Source organism: Colletes gigas, unplaced genomic scaffold (assembly GCF_013123115.1).
Source record: "Colletes gigas isolate AHSC1104 unplaced genomic scaffold, ASM1312311v1 Colletes_gigas_Sc00005, whole genome shotgun sequence".
Classification (NCBI taxonomy): Eukaryota; Metazoa; Arthropoda; class Insecta; order Hymenoptera; family Colletidae; genus Colletes; species Colletes gigas.
In genome coordinates this window covers 6195187-6216381 of record NW_025106634.1, presented here as the reverse complement: position 1 = coordinate 6216381, position 21195 = coordinate 6195187, and the positions used below count along the sequence as shown (strand labels likewise).

General features: G+C 44.9%; 2 protein-coding genes across 12 annotated transcripts in view; one reads left to right on the top strand and one right to left on the bottom strand.

Annotated features, from left to right (window-relative positions):
* LOC122394971 (protein bric-a-brac 2-like) overlaps window positions 1-11529 on the top strand; it is a 253470-nt gene extending 241941 nt beyond the window's left edge. For 3 of the 9 annotated variants that reach the window (XM_043392204.1, XM_043392202.1, XM_043392194.1), the window contains 4 exons: window positions 5400-5577; window positions 7153-7244; window positions 7960-8199; window positions 8654-11529. In XM_043392204.1, coding sequence (XP_043248139.1) covers window positions 5426-5577; window positions 7153-7244; window positions 7960-8199; window positions 8654-9210 — 1041 coding nt within the window. In that variant the 5' untranslated portion in view covers window positions 5400-5425 and the 3' untranslated portion in view covers window positions 9211-11529. The other 6 variants (XM_043392200.1, XM_043392203.1, XM_043392193.1 and 3 more) reach the window with 4 other exon arrangements.
* A 4100-nt stretch (window positions 11530-15629) lies between these two features.
* Window positions 15630-20057, bottom strand: LOC122395374 (nucleobindin-2). Of its 3 annotated transcripts, none has more exons than XM_043392874.1 (11): window positions 19492-20055; window positions 18802-18934; window positions 18624-18731; window positions 18326-18547; window positions 18155-18251; window positions 18019-18095; window positions 17849-17951; window positions 17573-17753; window positions 17356-17512; window positions 16851-16892; window positions 15630-16653 (listed from the first exon to the last, which is right to left on the bottom strand). In XM_043392874.1, exons 2-11 carry the CDS (start codon window positions 18928-18930, stop codon window positions 15895-15897), a joined length of 1875 nt encoding a protein of 624 aa, XP_043248809.1. In that variant the 5' UTR covers window positions 18931-18934; window positions 19492-20055; the 3' UTR covers window positions 15630-15894. The 3 variants fall into 3 exon arrangements, with proteins under 3 accessions (XP_043248809.1, XP_043248810.1, XP_043248811.1); XM_043392875.1 differs by lacking the exon at window positions 19492-20055 and adding an exon at window positions 19083-19244; XM_043392876.1 differs by lacking the exon at window positions 16851-16892 and having other exon boundaries at window positions 19492-20057.
* Between the last annotated feature and the right edge of the window lie 1138 nt (window positions 20058-21195).

Genomic DNA, 21195 nt, shown 5'->3' with positions numbered 1-21195 from the left:
ACCGATTTTCGGAAGGTCGCGCGATACACATTCGTTCGGTGCTCCTTGCACTCGAGAGATTTCCCTTTCCGCCGTCGACTGCTTTCCCAACCGGTCTATAGCTCATGGATTAACCGATCAGGATAGCTACGACGAGGAACAAAGGGAGGAAAGAAACGGGGAGGCCGAAATGGACGCTCGACCGGACGCAGAAGAGTCGAAAATAGAGAAGACCGAACCGGAGAAAGAAACGACAGAGACGGCAGAAGGGCCGCGTCGTTATCCTGACGATAATAAAGCGCGGGGATGCGCGTTGCTTCAACACGAAAAGCAATTTAGGTAGATAACCAAGCGGCGAGGCTGTTAATGTCATCGATAACGCGCGACCGACTGCGCTGCAAACTCCCACGCGCGTTCTTTCCCTCCCGCCACGCAACGCGTACTAAAATATACATTTTTAAAAGTGTCCTACAACTTTTACAGGGTGATTTTCTTGTTACTATCCGTTAAATATTCGGCGCAACGTATGCTTTTAGAGACACAAGTAATTAGAACAACCCAACTTGACCTAATGTATCTTACTGTGAATCTCTTTCGTCCAAGTATCCCGATGAATAAGTCCCACGGTTTATGTACTCCTGGTTTGAATCTCATTCATTGAATTTTCCATATTTTTTTTCTTTTTTTTTTTGTTAATTGCTTTCATTTATAATTGCATCAACGACGCGCATGGTACTCGTCGTACATGCATTGGAAACGCGAAAACACGCGATACCGCGAGCACACGCGACGAATGGATTTCTTGCTCCGGTCGCACTCTTTACTTTTCGCTGCTTCCGAGAAACCAATTTGGTCGACGCAATTAATTCTGCAACAAATGTAATTATACAGCTGGCGTTCGAAAGGAAGTTTAAGATAAAGGAACGGTCGTAGATACGATCGATCGTTGCAAGTTCTGAAAAAATTGTCGGCGCAAATATTGCTATCAACGCGTTCCGACTTGGAGGGGCTAGTATTTCGAGGGTTTAACGAATTTTGTAAAGCAAGCGCCATTGTGTGTTCGTCCGACTCGTCCAACCGCATCCCCGTTTCTTTTCGACCCTTTCGCGCGATTTTATATTAAGATAACGAGCCTTTACCACCCTCTCCCGTCGTGATTTTCGAGAAAGGAAAGAGTCGACGAGGCGCGCGAAGGGAGCAGAAAGAGAAGCAAAGGGGTACGGAGAGATCCTGGGAGGGTTAGGGGCGTCGGAAAAAGCAAAAAAGAAAAGGGGTGTTTCGCCGGCCAGCTATGTACCTCCAAGATCGGTCGATCTGGGTTGGGTGCAGCCAGGGCGTCACCAAACAAAAAGTCGAAATCCCTGACTGTTTTCTAGCTGACTATACGACCCTGCTGAAGCTGAAGGCGCCCACGTGGACGCGGCACGATCTCCAGGAAGCGATCGAGGCCGTGGTCACTCAGAAGATGCGATTCACCCAGGCGTCCACCAAATACGGAATACCGAAAGGCACCCTCTACGACAACATCCTCGGCAAGACGAAGAGAATGATGGTCCTCGAAGAGGCGGGACTGAACTCGAGCGAGGAGACGGCCGTCCTCGAGTTCTGCTGCGACATCAGCGTCAGTCCCTACAATCGTCGCACCAAAAAGTCCCTAAACGCGATCCTGAACTTCGTGGAGAAGCTACGGCGAAAACGCGATCCAGGCTTCGTCTTTAACGGTCTCTCGGGCTTCCGCTGGTGGTGGGCATTCTGTAAAAAGCACTCTATAGTCTCGCTTTACTTCAACGACGAGAACGAGAACGATCAGTAAATAAATAGTCGAGATTCGATACCGATGGAACGGATCGACTCGCTTCGCGAGAACAGACATTTCTCGACGGCGCGGCGTCGTCTTCCAGAACGGGCCTCCAAGCGATCGAGCCTGGCCCCGGGCATGCCTGGAGGCAAGTCTCGTATCGTCAGAGGCTCTTATATAGAGAATAACGTGCCTTTTTTAACGAGACCTTCTCAGAGATTAGATTTTACCGATCGACGATCGTCTCGCGTTCCATCCTTCTATTTTTCGATCGACATATTTTTCCACATTCCACGCACATTCCGTACTCGCGAACGAACCCAATTCGCGTTCGAAATCTACGCTTACTCTTTTATAGCGGGACCAATCAAATTAACGATAAACGGATAGCAATAATAGCACTAATAGCAATGTTTTATAGTGATAAGAACGATAATATATATTACGTTGTCGCGGCCAACGATTATAACCGACGACAGCATTAGTGCCTTCTGCTCGGCGTCTTCCACTCGATAGAATTTAGGGTAAATTTAGCCGTCGTTTTTCGTCGGCGACTCGAGTCCAAGTAGCAACGATTATGGTGCAAAGCGTACGATCCCCCAAGTTAGAAATTAATATATAACGCGTCGCGCGCGATTATCGACGACGGGCAAGTCTCGGAAATCGAACGTCGGAGATTATTTTGTACGATTGTTTGCGATTACGAAACCGTCCGATCGCGTATAGCAATAAATGGACTGCGAATGTTGTTCGTGGTAATGAAATTAGCCTTATCCTCGACGGGAGTCGAGTACGAAATTATTATAGTTGTTAGTGTAGTCTGTCGTACAAGATCGTGCATTCCTACAACCAGCGATGGGATCGACGCCATTTTATAATTTTTTACTTCTTTACTCCAAGACACAAAGCGATAACAAGTACTTGTTAGGATTATCAATTAATACGAGCTTAAAACGAATCGATCGCGCCATCTACCCCGTTACAGTCTTCCTACTTTATCAACACGAATTACTCTGCTTTTTATCGTGTTACCGACCGTGTGTTACCGCGTGTTACCTACTATTCGGAGCTGGAAAGATGACGATGCTAAGGAATTTCGATTCTTGCATGCTCGTCATCTTTTCACCTTTTAATAGTACTTCCTGTCGAGTACTGTGGCATCGAATCGATCACTATCGATAGGTAACGATCCCATCGCTGTAACCGAAGTCGGGGCAAACGTTTAAACAGCTCGGGGTCGTGAAACGGAACGTTTAGTCTCACGAAACAGAGAGGGTGGAAGCGGCGAAGAAGAAAGCGGAAGACGGCAGGAACCGCGATGCACAGGCGACAGACAGGGCCGTAAAAGGCGAAGCTCGTGTGCTCGACGCGATTGCCGCTCCGGAGAAGCGACCTTGAACGGTTAAAAGCTTTTGTCCCGGCTGTAGCGAATAAGCGACAGTTTTCAGAGCGCAGTGCCGCCCGAGATACGCGTCCTTTGTACATACATTGCGCAACACGAATTAACTCGTGGTCCCGTTGGTAAACACACGATAGTCGCTTTCGCGTCGCGGTAATACTCGAACGGGCGCTCGTGCGTCATTGCGCTTCAATTGCATCAGAGTTCGCGTTAAACCGAACTCCAGCAATTATTCGACGAATTCGCGGTCCGACTCTCGCAATATATACTCTTACAAGAACCGTGCAAGACCCTCGGGGTCGACGATTTCCCTCAAACTTCGCGTATCGGTTCACTCGGGCAGCCTCTTTGCGAGAAACAATTTTCGATTGACCATCGCGGTCAAAACTGTTGGACAAATGTAAAAATAAATAAAATTGAAAGAATCTTTAGTTTCTGGAGCAATGGTACATTTTCGTAAAGAGGGTGTTCGAAACCTGGTAGCAAAGTTTCAGTTAAAATGGGCGACTCGAAGTTCTTGCGCTCTCCTTGTTAGCATCGCTCGACGAGAAGAAACGCGTTACTCGGTCAACGAGACACGTAGACACTTTAGCGTTAAGATTCTTCATTCCGTAATATACAGAGGAGTCCCGTTACGGACAGTCCACTTTGCGACACCTTCGTTATTTTTCTCCTTTCTTACCGTTTATAAATCGCGAGGACACCAAGGTAGCCTGTCTGTAACGGAACGGCCTGTCGAATTGTTAGCGCTACCTCGCCGAAACGAGTTCTTTCGTTTCGTTTCGCGTTTCGTGGACGCGTCGCGACGTACAGGCGCCGGGTCCGCGAATCCTCCGACCCGGAAGCCTGCCGTTAATTGATCTTCCGGCCGAGATAACCGTAAGCCGACGGGGTTCCGATACTTTGGAGAATTCCGTGAGCTTCCGAACTACCGTCCCTTTTGTCGCTCGAAAACGGGCCCCGTTCGCGAAGGCCGCGATGCGAGGAATGCAGAATTTACAGCGTTACAGGGCATCCCTGAAGTTACAAACGACCCGGAGACTCGATCGTTATTGCCGTTACGCATTCTCTGACACGGCAGGCGCCGTAATTGCGGAAACACCGGAAATTCGTGCCATCGGGACAATTAATTCGATAAAAAAAATTGCCTCCGCCAAGACCAAACACGACGCATATTCTTTCATATTTAATTACTTTTATTGTCTTTGTGCAAAAATGTTTCTTCGCCGAAATGCTCCCTATCGGACGCAACAACGATCGAGTCTATGGTTTTGAAAATATTGTTAGTAATTTTTGGATGTAGAGAAATTGGGAAATATCCGAAGGTAGGGTCCTAAAAGGGTTTCTGTCGATTGCCCGATCGCGATCCTTGGAACACGGAGAGGAACGACTCGCGGTCCCCGGCCGTGGCACGCGTGCGCGTCGGTACACGCGTCCGTCTTTCCAATTAATTGTATTAATCGTCAAATTGGAGGATGCTCAATTAAACCCAATAAGTTAACTATTAAATAATCGTTGCGAATTGAGGCCAACCGTCCGTGGCGTAGCCGGTATGTTCGAGTTGTATCGCGCGCGGAGGCAAACGGTTGCGAAGCCTGCGATTACTGGTTTAACGTTAAGCAAAATATTTTCTATTAAACGAGCGCGCTTACGTTCCGTTACGAACTCATTCTCTCACTTTTATTCAGCAGCGATTGTACGGCCAACGATAATACAATCGATACGTTTAACGTACACGACGCGGAGTGTCTTTATTCCCCGTCCCCGATTTCCCGCCGCAATTTGCCTTTCAATGCTCTGTTCGCAGGTACGCTTCGGCCGACCAGCTACGAGGGAACCTATCCACGTGATACTTGCACCTTGACTCGAGTTACCTGCGTGTGTCTGGTTATATACGCTATTTACGCCATTCCCTCGAATCGTTCGGTCGTACACGAATCCACCGTGACGATTCGAGAGGTTTCGAATAAATTTACATTTCGTTCGCGCCAACTCTTTCGCCGTTGATCGCGCGACCAACTTCTCGAACGATCGCGAAACAACGAAATTCGACCACGCGGGAACCGACCGAGAAACGATCGAAAAGTTGGTCGCGATCGATATTACGTATAACCGCTTATCGATTTTTTCTCTCGCGTCTCCTATCCCCGATCGAAACGCGAACATTTACTAAAGCTGTGCTTTTTCTGTTTTCTCTTTTCCGCGGGGGGCGTAAACTAGCAGACAGCTACCAATATCAGCTGCAGTCGATGTGGCAGAAGTGCTGGAACACCAATCAGAGCCTGGTGCACAATCTACGCTTCAGGGAACGCGGGCCCCTCAAATCCTGGCGACCGGAAACGATGGCGGAGGCGATCTTCAGCGTCCTTAAAGAGGGACTGTCCTTGAGCCAAGCCGCAAGGTAACACACTTTTCCTTACCATTAAATATCTAAACGTTTCTCGAGTTTCACTATTATGTCCTCGATATTTTGAATACGATTCGATCGAGAGGAGGGTCGATTTTTTTTAAAACTCTACAGATTGCCCGATTCGATCGTAAAGCCCAAAGAGAAAGAGAGGAAACGTGTTTCTATAGAACGAAAGCTTCGCATTCGAGAGTATCTGCTCATAGGAAACGCAATAGCGATTAAATTTACGATCGTTTGAGACTTTGAGACGTAAGAAATCAGAAGTTATGGAACACGATGGAAACAGCGAGTTTTTCGCGAGTCTCGCGAATTATTTCGCACTGGAATCATGGAAAATCGGTTGGGTCGGTTCGTTTTCGTTTGCGGTCGTCGTTTCTCCGTCACTCAAACACCGTTAAAGCTAAATTTCGCACGTTTGCTGAATAGAGAAGCGCGTCGCGTCGCTATTTAACCAGTCGAATCGTCTGGATTATGTCCGCGTCAGACGTTTCCCCCCTCGTTTAAGGAACTCGCTGAGAAGAATTTCATTATTAGGTGGATATTTGCGGCGCGACGGAGTAAATTAAACTAAGAAAGTTCATCGGACCGATATAACGAAATGCCGAATTTTAAACGAAACTGTCGGCAAATTCGATGGACGAGCAAGGGTTACGAGACTCGCGTCTGTAACAAGTCGAGAGAACTTTTAACAAAATTCTGCTTCTCGCTAAGAGTAAAAATGTCGAAAAGAATAAGAGTCGTCGGTTCCTTTTGTTTACGATATTTGCTCGTGAATTTCGTTGTCGTTGGAAAAATTATCGCAAAGTGTGTACATGTAAATACTAAATAAACGAGTATTTTCCAAGGAATTTGTTACTCACTCTTTTCAGTAGATAAGGTTTCGCACGGCCCAAACTTTTCGTCGATCCATTGTTGATTTGTCATCCAGCCATCCAGAAACAGTCGCTGCAGTTTTAATTCACTTACACGGTGTTTTCGTACCCTCTTGTTTGAGTCTTGGCACACTTTTCTACCTGGATTTCACTCAATACCGGAGTTTCTAAAACCAATGTTGAAAAAGTTCGAAAAATGATTATTTCAAAGTGTTATTCAAACATCTATTCGGAATATAAGTTATCCACGAACCATTTTAAACCCCGAAACCGATCCCTGTCGTACGCATACGTTAAATATGTTAGGAGTAATATAAAATCCATCAGTGGATAATGTACGCTGGATGATTTCGTTGTAACGATTCGTGCTAGAATGAGACCTTACACAGCAGACCTAACCCGATAATTTCGTTCGTCGGCTGTAGTACTATTCGACCGCGTCCCAAACGAGTCAGAGCAGCTAGTAAACAATCGGTCGCGTCGGGCTCCGAAGAACGCGAGTTCTCGGAAATTGTATCCCCCGGTCGTAAAACTCGGCCGACGTACGCGTTGCCATTACAAAGTCCCTTTCTTTGAACGCAAAAACGCGGTCAAAGACCCTCGAACGGCAATCTTAACGAAAATCGATCGTCCCTCTAGGATCGACCGACAGCAAGGAATTTTTTCCAAGACTCGTTGGTGGTTTCTGTTTCAGGAAATACGACATCCCGTACCCGACGTTCGTTCTCTATGCTAATCGAGTGCACAACATGCTGGGTCCGAGCGCCGACGGCGGGGCCGGTGAGTGTTAGTTGCCATTTTCACTAAACCCTCGCGTCACGGCCGTTTCTCGTCTCACGGATCTACCGGAAACGCGATCTCGAGAAACGAATCCCGCCGACCTTGATCACTCCGCGTCCATTGAGCGTCGATTAATTGCCAATTCGTTTTTTGGAGGGACTCGCGGGGATCATTTTGACCGACACAGGCTTTGCACTCCGAATTAACCCTTTCACAGATCGAATTCACCCTTTTGCAAATCAGATGCTTTAGCGCAGGGTCAGTTGCCCTGACATGGAACACCACGGTGTTAAATTTGTTTTGCAAAAGGATGAATTTGGAGTGCAAACCCCGTTTCACTCAAGTTCCAAGAAGAAATTATGCATGAAACTTTCCAAAAATTGTATATATTACGTTTATAAAGTTTCCGACAAGCGACAGCGCAGCCATTTGATATGCATAATTTCTTCTTAAAACTATACAGATAACATATGAGTCCTACACGCTGTACATTGTTTATGCCGCCTTGGCTCGAAACTCGATTTTTCGCACGGTACCTGATTCGCGCTTCAACGTAGAAGGAAAGGTAGGTAATTTAACGAGGAACGATATAAGGATAAATCGGAAACGCGAAGAACGTCGGGGGCGTCGGGTGTCGAGAAACGGCAGATCGTCGCGAGTACTCCAATAGAGCCAGCTTTCGATCCCTAAATACGATTTCCGGCGCTTCTGGGTTGCTCAGATCTTCGCCCGAAGGGAAGAGGCAGGCCGCAGAGGATTCTACTAGGTGTCTGGCCCGACGAGCACATCCGCGGAGTGATTCGAGCAGTGGTGTTCCGCGATGGTCACTCTCCGCACATCGTCAAGGAAGAACCGACCTCCATGTACCCGAGTTTGGCGAATTACGCGGCTTGTAACGGACCGGAAGGTGCGGTCAGCCCCGGAGCCGTGACCGCGGCCGCGGTTGCCGCGGTCGCTCAAGGTAACGTCTTTTCCAACTCTTCTTCTTCCGCTTCTCGTCCTTGATCTCCACACCCAGCACACACGGTTCGCGATCCAACCTTTCCTCCGACAATCTTGGCATAACGTTTGATTTTTCTTGGTGTTTCGATCGTCGCGTTTTGTCAAAGTTTCGCCACTCTGGCTCTTAACTCTTGCAACGGGTTATTCAATACTCGACAGTCTTTGACATATCGTATCTCTTATTTCTGGAAAAGAGAATACAAGTAAAAACATGTTCGTTGGCTGGTCCGTCTCATCTTCCAGCGATACATTCGACTCTGCCGCGTGAAACACACCCGACAGACACAAAGGACGGATACGTTACTCGATCAGACACCAAAGCCTGTCGAACGGTTGTTCCAACTCACGCTTTTTCAAATCCTTCCATGCCTAACATTTAGAAAGGATAACATGGAGGTCGTTTGCTGGCGCAGGTCTGCGGCATCAGATGTGCAGCATGGTAGCGGCGGCGCATTCGCAGCAGCACGACATGATGGCGACGAACCTGTCGACGAATCTCTCGGCGAACCTGTCGACCAGCCTCTCGTCGAACCTGCAAGCGGCGATGCAGGCCAGCCAGCACCACCACAACAGCAACAACAGCGGTGCCGGTATTATCGGTAGCAACAACGGCAGCGGAGGCGTGGGCGTCGGCGTGGGCGTCGGTGGCGGCGGTAACAACGGTAACTCGCCGTTGAATCTGGGTCTGGCCAGTCCAGGGTCCGGCGGTCCGCCGGAGAGCCCGATGGAGAGTCCGTTGGCGAGTCCGTTGGGCCCTCTGATGGACCCGGGTCACATACCGAGCAGCGTGGAGGTCGGAATCGGCGTCAGCGGAATGACCTACAAGCCGACGCGGAGCTTCGTGAGCCCGCGGCCCGAGAATCTCTTCCAGGAGGACATCGCGGACCTCGTCAAGAGTCCCCACGGACTCAAGGACAAAGACAAGATACCGGTGAAGCTGGAGCCGCTAACCGACTCCCGCTGCGAATAGTAAGCCGAACAGGGCCGAGGACGAAAGAGCTAATCGTGTTGGATCGGCGTTCGCGGCGGGCTTGGTCCGCTCCGCGGCCCCTGCTCTTTCGAGCGATAGCTCGATCGCGATCGAGCGCGGCTGCTCGAGTTGTTCGATCTCCCCGCGCGACGATTCGTCCTCGCAGCGACGCGAGAGTATACCATGTATATCGATCTCGAAACGGGATCGACAGCTCACAATCAAAACGAAAGAGAGAAAGGGAGACGAATGGACGAGAGGCGCGCGCCGCGAGCCATCCGGCGACGCCGAGCGCCGCCGATCGATCCTCGATCCGTGAAGGATCGATCGGGCGCGCGTTCGATCGCCGCCGTAGCAGCCGCAGAACCGCCTGTTCGAAGGAAAACGTTCCGTAGCTACCTGCTCGCGCCATTTATTCGGCCGAGCGAAAACGCTCCGCGCGACGAGAAGCGACTAGCACGCTTCGACTCGAGATTTATATATCCACGCATATACGATAACCGTACGTTTAATGCCAAATGTATAGTAATTGGCGAGCGATCGCGAGTCGCGAGCCACTGTCCGCGTCGATCGATCGACTCCGAACGTGACGCGTCGCAGCTTTTGGTCAATGAAGAGGGTCTCGTCGGTGATCGCGGTTCTCGATCAACGTCCGGGTAAACAGCAAAGGAAACGATCCCGCGGCCCGGCCTATATTATATCCGGTCGAGAAATCAAAAATTCGAGAGGATCGTAGTTCGTTTGCGCGTCCGTGTAACCGCGAACAGTCCGACGAGATCGCGCGACCTGCGAGATCTGCTTACGACTGTCCGTCGAGACGAGAAGACGAAGGGGGGAAAAAAAAAAAAGATAAAAACCTCTTACGGAACGAAAGAGAACAGATAAATATGTATGTTCGGCTCGAGCGAACACCCGAGGACGCAAAAGAGAGAACAATACCGATTGCTGTACTTTATTAAGCGTAAAGATTGCCTTCCTGCCATATTTGGGGTATGCCAAGTATAAAAATTATAAGGTTTAGAGATTAGGGAAATGAAAAAAAAAAAAAATTAACCGGCGACGCGGCCGCGAAATTCATTGAATTTGGAACTGGAGAAAACGTCGATAGGTGTGTGCGTGTGTGCGTGCGTGCGTGAGCGTGTGTGGATGTTGCGCGTAACGTGTGCTCGTTGAGAGTTTTACTGGTTTAGTCCGAGACGGATTGAGAGAATGGGCGTGACGTGCGCGAACGAGTGTTTTTGCTTCGGAAAGATCGTGCTATTTTTCAAAATTTTACACGTTGCGCGTACGACTTTTCGCGAAGGACCCTCGATCCTCGACAATCGAAGAACGACGATTTGATCGGGCGTGTAAATCCGGATCCGCGTCTACTCCTCGATCGTTCTTGCCACGAACCGCGATTCGGAGATTTCGTGCGACCCACGGCCATCCTTAGGGGTCAGAAAGAGGGAGAACGCTGAGAGAATGTGGAAGAATGATGAGGGTGCGTGAGACAGAGAAAAGTGAGAACGGAACTTTCTAAAAAAAAAGACGTAAAAGTACAGATTTTTTAAAGCTGGCACACCGGTTCGAGTGACTCTTTGTAAGTATTAAAAACTAAACAAGAAAAAAAAATTCGAAGTGGCCTTCTGTAAAAGGAAAAGACCATCGCTTTTCGCTTTTGCTCGAGAGAGAAGAAAAAAAAAAAAAATAACTAAAAATAATGGAGCGCATAGGTTTGTCCGTCGTGTTATCCGTTTGTCTAGACAATTTTTCGGGAGCGAAACAAAATGAAACGTTGTTCTCGTGCCACTCCCCTACCGGAAGCTTTAAAAAACGGTTTGTAGGAAGGCGTTCGAGGGCGGATCGATTAGCAAAGTTGTATTATTATCGGCGATTAGGAAATTAAATTTCGGGGAAACTCTGAAACGCGTTATTCTTGATACGAAAGATTTTTTTGGACGTAAAAACGAGGAAACGTTTAGGGCGCACTACGCACGGGTCGACGGGGTGGTAAAAGTACCTCGACGGAGCACGATTTTATTTTTCCGCGGGAATCGGAACAACGCCGCGGGAGAGCGAACGATCGAGAGGAAATGTAAGAAAGTAGGGGAAACCTGATGGAATACGGTAGGTCGCGATTTTAAAAGATTTTATTACAATTTAGGCTTAATGTGTTCAACGAGAAGGTAAATTTGAACGAATACCGGGCGCGGCAAGGCCGTAGCGAAAGAACATTCGCGAGCCCGGCCGACGGTGGTTGAGAGATCGGTTTGAGAAAAGAAACAGAGAAAAAATATACGAGTTCAAAGAGCCGCGAACGAAATTGCGAGAATTTTAGCGGGGTGAGGGAGGGGGGCGGGGGGTGAAAGAGAGCGTAGGGGGAGGGCAGAGAGATTGGGGAGGGAGTGTGCGAGAGAAAAGGATGGGGCATGTGAACAGGCGAGAATGTGGAAGAGATTAAAATTAATATTGTATAAAAAAAAAAGTAGTAAGTGCCTTCCAAAGTAAAAAATTTAACGTGTCCCGTAGACCGTGACCACTTGTACATGATGAAAAGTCGTTCGAAATTTCGCATCACCGTATGAATCGTTTGTGACTAGAGAGAAAAAGAAAAGGGAAACCAGATAATATTATTTGTGGGGACGTTGCGTAAAAATAATGAACATTTCTTCCGAGTAACGTATATTCTCTTCGTCTCGTCTCGAAGTCTCAGCGACGCTGCGCGAAATTTAAACATATAACAAAAAAAAGAGGAAAATAAGCGCGCACGGTTAATAGTCGAGGATTAGAAACCAATGGAGGAACTCGAATATTTTGCGAAAACTTTTGGCTTTCCTTTACGAACGACGCGGCGGAATAGTTTTTCGTCGATTACGCAATGTGTCTACGAATCCTTTTGTGTGCGTGACAGAGCGAATGTACAGGATCTTTACAAGCAAACCGGACAAAATTTCTGTTTCGGATCAACTCATCACCGGTAATACCCTGAATGGCATATTCTCGTAAACGTTTCTTTCGATTCGCTTGTACGAGAGAGAGAGAGAGAAAGAGCGAGAGAACAAGGGAGAAAAAGAGAAAGAGAGAGAGAGAGGGAGAGAAAGAAAGAGAGAGCGCGAGCGAGAGAGAGATCAAGCGAAGATGAGAAGGAGGAGGGTAAGAGCGTGTAACTTGAATCAACGGAGGGAACGGATATTTCGAGGAACTTTCGTTTACGCATTTTGATATATATCTGTGAACAGATGAAGAAGAAAAAAAACAAAGATACTTATATTACATACATAAGGTGTAAGTGAACAAAAAAAAAAAAGCATCTAATACGCTATTATTGATATAGAACACAAAGTAAAGTAAATATATATATGAGACAAAAAAAAAGTATATATATATATACATAAATTGATATATTGACGCTATATAAGGTTGCTGCTGGATGCGTTTTACTTTGAAGGAAGATGGCGCACAGTTTTCCGTTCAAACGTCGTCGAGGACGAAACAAAAGTTCACAGGATGAGATTAAGTTAGACAAAAGTATAAGGACCGTAGAGTCGAAGACAAAGTAGCTCTTAGAATTTTTATCGAGGCAACGTAAGGACGGACGGGCGTGACGCTAGTATACTACTTTCCAGAAACAGAAAGGGGGAGGAGGAACACCTGCCCATTTGTCCTCGTGGCTTCTAACGTTTCGCTCGCTTATCGATCGGTCTCTCGGGTTTTCCGTTCCCTCGATCCGTCTTGCTCGTTCCATCTTTCGCGAAACACGGGGATCGAGAGACGTTCGCGAAAGTTTGGGACGCGCGGGCAACGTAGAATCGAACGGGGAGGACTCGCGAGCGAAGCGTTTTCAGCCCGCGAGAGGCGAGGAACACTCAGGCCAGGGCCACACCGGCTCGCGTTAATGTTTGGAAACCGTGATACTCGAGAAAACTGCTTTCCTCCGTGTGCGCGGTGCTTGGTAACGCGTACGACGAACGTAATTGTATTTCTCTCGTTGTATAGTCGATTGGGAACCGTTGATTCGATCCAGTCGATTCGTGCGCCGTTGTTCCCTGTAACGAGTAGCGATAGAAACGATGCTCGATCCTGTTGGAAAAATACACGTAATATATTAGTGGTATTTCGATCGAGCCGCCCGTTTTTAATGTATTGAAATGTAACGATATAATTGGTCACTGGTGTAACGAGCAAATTGTCGGAAGATTCTCGAGCGTCGCGGTCCGCCAGAACGTTAACGCCTGTACACACAAACTTCTAACGTTCGTTCTACTATTTGGGACTCCGTGAAACAGGATCTAACAAAAAATGTATCACGCACGCGCCGAAACTCTTTTCTTTATTTTCGCCTTAGCTTCGAGGTGTAACATCGTATTACGATTAATGGTCGAAACGACGTACAAGCCACCCTTGATACGCGAAAGAAAGAGAAGACACCGAAAGAAATCCCGACAAACTGTAAGAATTAAAGCGATAAACAAACCGTAGTTGTATCGTATCCGCGATTTACGAGCTAGTTTACAGGACGTGTAACGCGTAACGGCATTCGCCGGAGAGAGAGAGGAAGAGAGCGAGAGAGCGAGAAAGAGAGAGTAAGCGAGTAAGAGTGAAAGAGAGAGAGAAAGCGAGAGAGTGAAAGAGAGAGAAACGTTACGACAGCGGAAGAAGAAACGCGCTCGGAGTAGCAAACAGAATGGGGGAGAAAAAGGCGCGTTCGACTCGCGTGTTTTCCGTTTCTCTGCTGCAGTAACGACCGAGAACAGTTCGAGAATAAACTCTAGGTGGCATCCTAATTTACAGGAACTAGTAGTCGAGCAATAGAATCGCACATTTTTCAGAAACTGATTATTTAATCGTACACACCCGGCCGCCTGCCAATATCCGACACACACACACACGCATCCACTAACACACGCGCATCCGATACTTCTACGATCACACACACACACGACACGACACTTACCTACGAACGTATGCATGAAAGGGGGACAGAATCGGAAGAGTTACTGGTCGCGTAGGTGGAGGCGAAAGATATTGGCCGTTCAAGGTCGAAGGTTCCCTTTCGCTCCTTCGAAGAGACGGAGGAAAGAAACGGCCAAATTCTTTCGCCTGTGCTCGATGAGGGATCGAAAAAGTATTAAAACGACAGAGGGAACGGTAGATGAAGGGGTGCGATTGAAAAGGAAAGACACATTCTTGGAACAAGTACACTCGAGAACACACAGTACGCTATGCGACAGACAGGCACAACCGCGCGTTCACTGTAAATAGAGAGAATGCAACGTTAATTATACGGCAAAGTTCATCTTTATTATCGTAACCTGTAATATATTTATTTGTCCGGTCGTGAAGATACTTTACGTACTTTCGGATGATCCGACGGCCTCCGTTTCGTTCGAATCTGTCGCTGAAACGCGCCGACGCGACGGCGGCATTGGTCGCTTCAACGAGAGGCGGGACGATTTTGGTACGATGACAAAATATTTTTCAAAGCGCTTGCGAATGATGTTTTTTGGAGAGTATCAGCCCTCCGACCAATGCGTCGCGATAATTGGGGAAACGAGACCGATACAGGACCGGTTGGTTCGACTTTACGCGTCGAATTCGTATCTCTATCGCGTTTCAGCCTTGGTTCGTGCGACACCACGGAGTCGTGAGCGTCTATCCTGTCTTCGTTGTTGTTTCTAATCTCGATCGATACGTTCGAAATCGTCGCGGCCTATAGAAAAACGCTCGGCTGTCCTACGGACGGCCAGCGCGACGTTTCTTTGCAGGTGGCGATACTTTTTATAGTTATTATTGTTTCTATTTTACGTTAAACAATGTATTTCTTTTGAGTAGATAGTCGAGAATTGATTAAACCGACACACCAATATACGAATAGTTGCGCGCGTGTCTTCAACGGAGACGCTCGAAATAACGTGTATGTAACCGTGACGAATCGCAAACCGACGTTTGTTTTTCCGTTCTCTTCCGAACACCTTGATACGAACCGAGGCTTTGGAGAGATAGTTTACTTTTTAGTCACGGATGCAAAGCAAAAACCTGTCACCCATTACAAATTCCTCTTTTATTTATTACCGATTAGCATGTAAGATGACGTTCTACCGACATATGCTATAATTATAAATACACCCTATATATAGTGGAGTAAGCGTTATATTACCTACCTACCTACCTACCTACCTACCTACCTATCCGTGCTTGACGGGTGAAACAAACAGATGAATCACGCAATCATACATTTAAGTTGCTATTTGGCACGTATACCTAAGTAATATACTAACATAAACAGTATGCAATAATAAATATGAGAAATTAAACACGATCTCTTTCATTGAACCACCCCCCATCGATAAAAACGATTTCGAGGAACGACGAGTTTCTACTGGACAATAAGGATCGAGGAGTCGAACGGACGAGAAAACCTAACCCAGGTCTGCTTTTCTTGAAAACAGATTTTATTTACATATCATGATAAATAAATTAATTGACCTTCCGTGATAAAACGCAACGCCAAAACTTTGTATATCGATCGTACGAAGACGCTATAGAATCGTTGGGCAGATAAAAATGGAGAAATGCATGAAAGAAAATCTTCGAAGCAGAGTATTTCGAGTATTATCTTTTAAATTTAAATTTCATTCTCATTGTATGTCTTCCGATACTTACTGAAACTGGGTTCCTTCTTTTCCGGCAGAGATTTCGAGATTACACCTTCCCGCCAGTTTCTATATTATTCCTATTAATTTCTTGGTGCGCCAATACGGGCGAGGGCTGCGAGTTCAACTGATTCGGGCTATTTATTGGCGGAACTGCGTTACTTTCGACACTGTGCGGTACTTGATTCAAGGTATTTTGTTGTACCGGAATTTGTCCATGTTCTTGAACTGGAATCTGCCCGTATTGTTTGACCGGAACTTGTCCGTCGTGTTGCTGGACCGGTACTTGCCCTTGGTGTTGTTGAACCGGAACCTGCGGCTGCGCTAATTGCATCTGTTCGTGTTGCTGCATCGGAACTTGTCCCTGGTGTTGTTGCATCGGTACATGCGGCTGCACTACTTGCATCTGTTCGTGCTGCTGAATAGGAACTTGTCCCTGGTGTTGTTGAACCGGTACATGGGGCTGCGCTACTTGCATTTGCTCGTGTTGCTGAACCGGAACTTGTCCTTGGTGGTGTTGGACCGGAACATGCGATTGAGGTACTTGCATTTGGTGGTGTTGCTGATTCGGAGGTAATTCACCCTGGAATTGCTGGTGTTGCGACATATCTGGGTACTGTTGCGGCATTTGCCCATGTATTGGCACGTGATTAGGATACTGTTGCTGATGAACGGGTTGCGGTGGATGTTGATATTGCAGATGATTTGGATCTTGGAACTGTTGTTGATGCGGGATATTCTGATTCGGTCCTCTTGGTTGTGCGTACTCCTGGGGAGGCACTGGATGGCGTGCGTATTGCGGTGGGAACTGCAAAATGTTGACAACACTCGCATCATAATGTGTCGCTTCATTAATAAATGTTAATTTTCAACTGCACAGAGCGTACTAAGTACAAAGCAAAGCTTCTTAGGGATTTCTTCTACTCTCTTAAAATATCAATTATTTTCCTTTTCTTTCGTACGTATTTTCAACAAAATATTATTGAAAGCATTACAATTACTTACCGACTCGTGTTGTGCAGGTATATTACCTTGATCTGGTTGTAGCTAATAACAGCAACAAAAAGTGCACAAGCTAGTTATTATCCATTACGAAAACGTTACAAACAACGCGACGTAAAAAAGAGAAACAAAACGAATGAGTAAAGATTAACGATTAATGATTCAAGAAATTATAAATTCTTCATCTAGAAACAAAATTAAAATACTAGACGATGTGCTATCTCAGGTAACAAGTTTTGAACCTTTGTTGTTACAAGTGTCTTACAAATAACGCGCGATGGGTGTCACCGGGCTTGGCGCGCTTTATTTTCGCAAGTTTACATTTTTCGTTCTAACAGTACCTTTTAGATAGTTACCTTTAAACTTACAGCCACGTTGTTAGTTTTTTGCATGCTACTAACTAAAGATGTGTATTAAAGCAATAAAGATAACGCAATCTATACAGTAAAACATTTGTATCAATCAAAATCAAACCTTGCTACAATTTTATCTACATTTCGGTACTTACCATTCCTTGGGCAATAAGTCTTTCTATCTCCTCGTGCTTATATTTCTCGAAAGCGTCAAATTCTTCTTGAGTATAAATTTGCTGCTCGTCCAATGGTTGCCAGCCTTGATCTTGTTGAAAATCTGGTTTTTTAGTTTGTTCTACAAACTCTTCGAAGCTGAAATAGCAGTGTAGTTATAAAAATTACTTAGAGCAAATAAAAGTTATATATACATACCTAATAAGTCCATCCTTGTTTAGATCAGCTTCGTTAAATACGTGCTCTCTCATTCTTTCCATCTCTTCCGCGCGCTTCAATAAATCATCATTCGTTGCACCCTGCGCATATAGTTTGTCCAGTTCTTTCAAAAACAGTGCTTTAACTTCATCTTGATCCCACACTCCGTTACTGTCAACGTCTAAAATATTTCTTGTTATATAGCTACATTCGACGAAAAATATTACGTAGCAGTTTATCCTAACCTAATAATAATTAACGTAAATTTTTTACTACCGTGTAAGAAAAAGAATGTTTTAGGATTAAAATCTTCGGTATCCATGTGATCTTGTTTCTCCCATACCTCTTCTAATTGCTGCTTACTACCTGGATGATGTACCTACAGATAAGAACTTATAAATCGTAAGAGATACGAAAGTATGGACAACGCGTATTACGCAACTTACGGGTTCGTGCGGCTTGTGCTTCTCCTTCATCGCTTGTAATTCTTCCTCGTATTTTTGTTTCTCTTGCTCGTCCATTTCTGAAATAAATACAATTAGTACAAAATCGATAAATTAAAAGTTCGATTAATGGTGTTACTTTTTAATTTTTCCTGTTCCTCGAACTTTCTTTCCATTTCATGCTGCTTAAATTCCTCTCGTCGTTTTCTATCAGTTTTTGCCAAGTCCTTTGTGGTCTGTGTAAAAAACTAATGAATACGTCGTCGCTATTTGCCGGTTGCAATTTCCACCGACTATACTTTTCTATTACCTTGGCAATTAATTTCTTCAAATCCTGTATTTCGAATGTACGCGTATTAGTATGGTCTAAATGTTCGCTTATCTTAAGATGATCGATATCTAGACCATCTTTTAATTCGCTTTCCTTCGTTGCCAGATGTCTCAACCGTTCTAGTTCTTCCCTCTTTATCTCATCCAACCTTGATCTAACATTGTGATTCAAAAATTGTAGCTGATCAGCTATTTTCCCAGTCTGATAAAAAAAAATACATGTAGGAGTAAAGAATAATTCAAAGTCTTAACTATGGAATAATGTAATTTCAACACACGCGTATATCCGCTTCGTCTGCTTTTTCCAATGTTGCTCGGAAGTCAGGATCGCTTTCTAATACCTGCACAACTTCCATCAGGTACCTGCGATACTCCATAATGTCTGCCTGCGCAAAGACCATACATTATTAGTTTTGTCAATGAAATAGAAATTAATTGTTTAGCAAAAGAACGTACCATTTCATCCACATCGTCAATTTCATTTTCTCCGTCGTGTTCTCCATCTTTATTCTTTTGATTGACGGGTGGTGCAACGGATAACTGTACTGTTGCAATTATTAAGATGAATAACAGGTAGTACTTCATTTTTCTACAACAAAACACAATATGATTAAATTTAGAAACAATTATAACTTTAAACACATTAACACATTGACTACCAAGGTAAAAACAAGTAATGCCATTAAATTTTTAAAATATACTTATTCCAATTTAGGGACTATTCCAGAACAACTTACTAGAAGCATCAGTTTGGTTTACGCCTTTTCACTTTACCGCGTTTTCATTAAATTCACTGATAACTTGTTTTTCGAACATGCAACAGATGTTTACTCGCGAAAGATATCACGATGAAGCATTCACACCAGAAATACACTAATTCGATTACACATTTGGGGCATTCGATACATGCAACGTTTACGCCCAACTATTAAACAGACAAGAAATCAAATATATTAGAATTAGAAATCTCTAAATCCACGTATTTCTCTGGTAATCACGATCGTCGTATGGCGAAATATATCTGACAAAACTCGGGGAAATAAAAAGCGAGAAATGTCCACAAATTAAAAATGAAATAGACTAAATGAGGTCACGTAAAAAAAAAATATACATACACAACGAAATATTCTTAATATTACGGCTTACCGTTACTTGGATCGGCCTCGGTGAAAGTAGTAGAGATGTAACAATTTTCACTCGACGCAACCACAACAGAAGGCTCGCAGCTGTTCTCGCATAAAATCTAACCAATGAAAGTACGCGGATAATCTTGGTGCACAAGTAAGTAATCGCAATCACATATAATCGTACGCGATTGATCAATTGCGAGATTAGATTGACAACGCGTACAATACGTATGTGTATATCAAGAAAGATCGAACGATAAACCCGTGAAAATATTCGGTGATCGTGTAACTACGGCGAAAATGAGAGGACTATCGCGACACGCGGCCGCGTGTTTGTTTCCAAAATGGATAATGACGTGTACCACGGTAGCGGTATTTTCACCGACACGAAAAAAGATCCATGGGTGTTCCCCACTCGGTGTCCCGCTTTGTAGAATCGCTGACGTCCGTAATTGATACTGGCTGACGTCACGATCGCAAACTTAAAAAAGAAAACACAAACGAGAAAACGAACGGAAACGCGAGACTGGTACTGATCAGTACCGATCAGTACGGATCAGTACCGATTGCTACTAATTTATTCACGGATAAACGGTCTCAGCTATGCGTCGACATTTCGTGCGTATGTATGTACGCGATCGAGAATGTCGCATTGTAAAAGTTGTACCGTTTCTGCGCTAGATGGCGACAGGTATATATGTACAGTGTTATGGCAGAACCTCGATTATCCGAAATAATTAGGAAACATACATGTTCCGATTGATTTTTCGGATAATGGAACGTTAAAATTGATTTATTTTGATATTAGACATGGTAAAAATGATATAACTCGTAAAGAAAAATTCTATGAGGCCTCACAGATAATATCTTTCCGATTGTTAACAAGGAGAGTGCAAGTAAATTGCAATTCACCAATGAGTTTTTTTTTTAAACCGACATTCGGACGAATAAAGTCACGAATGAAAGTTTGTTTACAAATAAATTGTGAATCATTACTCATTTTTCGATAAATAATAGCGATCACAATAAAACGATCGATCAAGTTTTTTCTTTAATATTTGGCTTTTGATATCCAACTTGACGTTATGATTGACAACTCTTTTCAATGTTTGAAGGTCAAATCATTGATAGTGATCGCGTTTTTGCTGATCATTTGTTTCTCTTTCGGTTACTCTATCGTTTGTTGTACGAGCGATGCTTTTCACCGCGCGTTTCAATTATACCTGGAACTTAATAATTACATACGATGAATATCTGTTTCGTTCCGTTTAAAGTCACCTATGGGCGATGTTGCAACTCATTAACGTAAACTGATTTTATCTTGTTACATGCAGATATTTATAAAAATTTTCGTCGAACAAGTGTTTCTGCAGTTTTACCTTGACGGACGAAACAAATCTAAACAGGAGGTGAAAGGATCGAATGCATATATGGAAATAGAATATATAACGGAGATTATGACCACGCCCCTAACCGATCGAAACCCGTACTGTACAACAAAATTGCCCTGTCAGCCGTACGTAACACAAAGAACGAGACAAAGGCACAGAAAAATTTATCGTTTTATAACGTCCACCGCAATAATAGCAGTAATCGAAATGGCGAATACGATCCTTCGGTTGCGGTTCTAATCATAAATCTATCCGTTACAAATCTATTTACGCCAGGAGAACTAAATGCAAAAAGCCAAGACCGATTCGTTTTTCGAAATATTCTTGACTGT

Excerpts from the sequence above, each read along its gene's own strand:
- LOC122395374 (XM_043392874.1), bottom strand. The coding sequence starts at position 18,930 with ATGAAGTACTACCTGTTATTCATCTTAATAATTGCAACAGTACAGTTA. Across the intron at positions 18,732-18,801 it reads TTGACGATGTGGATGAAATG|GCAGACATTATGGAGTATCG; the intron begins GTACGTTCTTTT and ends GTCTTTGCGCAG. Across the intron at positions 18,252-18,325 it reads TGAAGAAATTAATTGCCAAG|ACCACAAAGGACTTGGCAAA; the intron begins GTAATAGAAAAG and ends TTTTTTACACAG.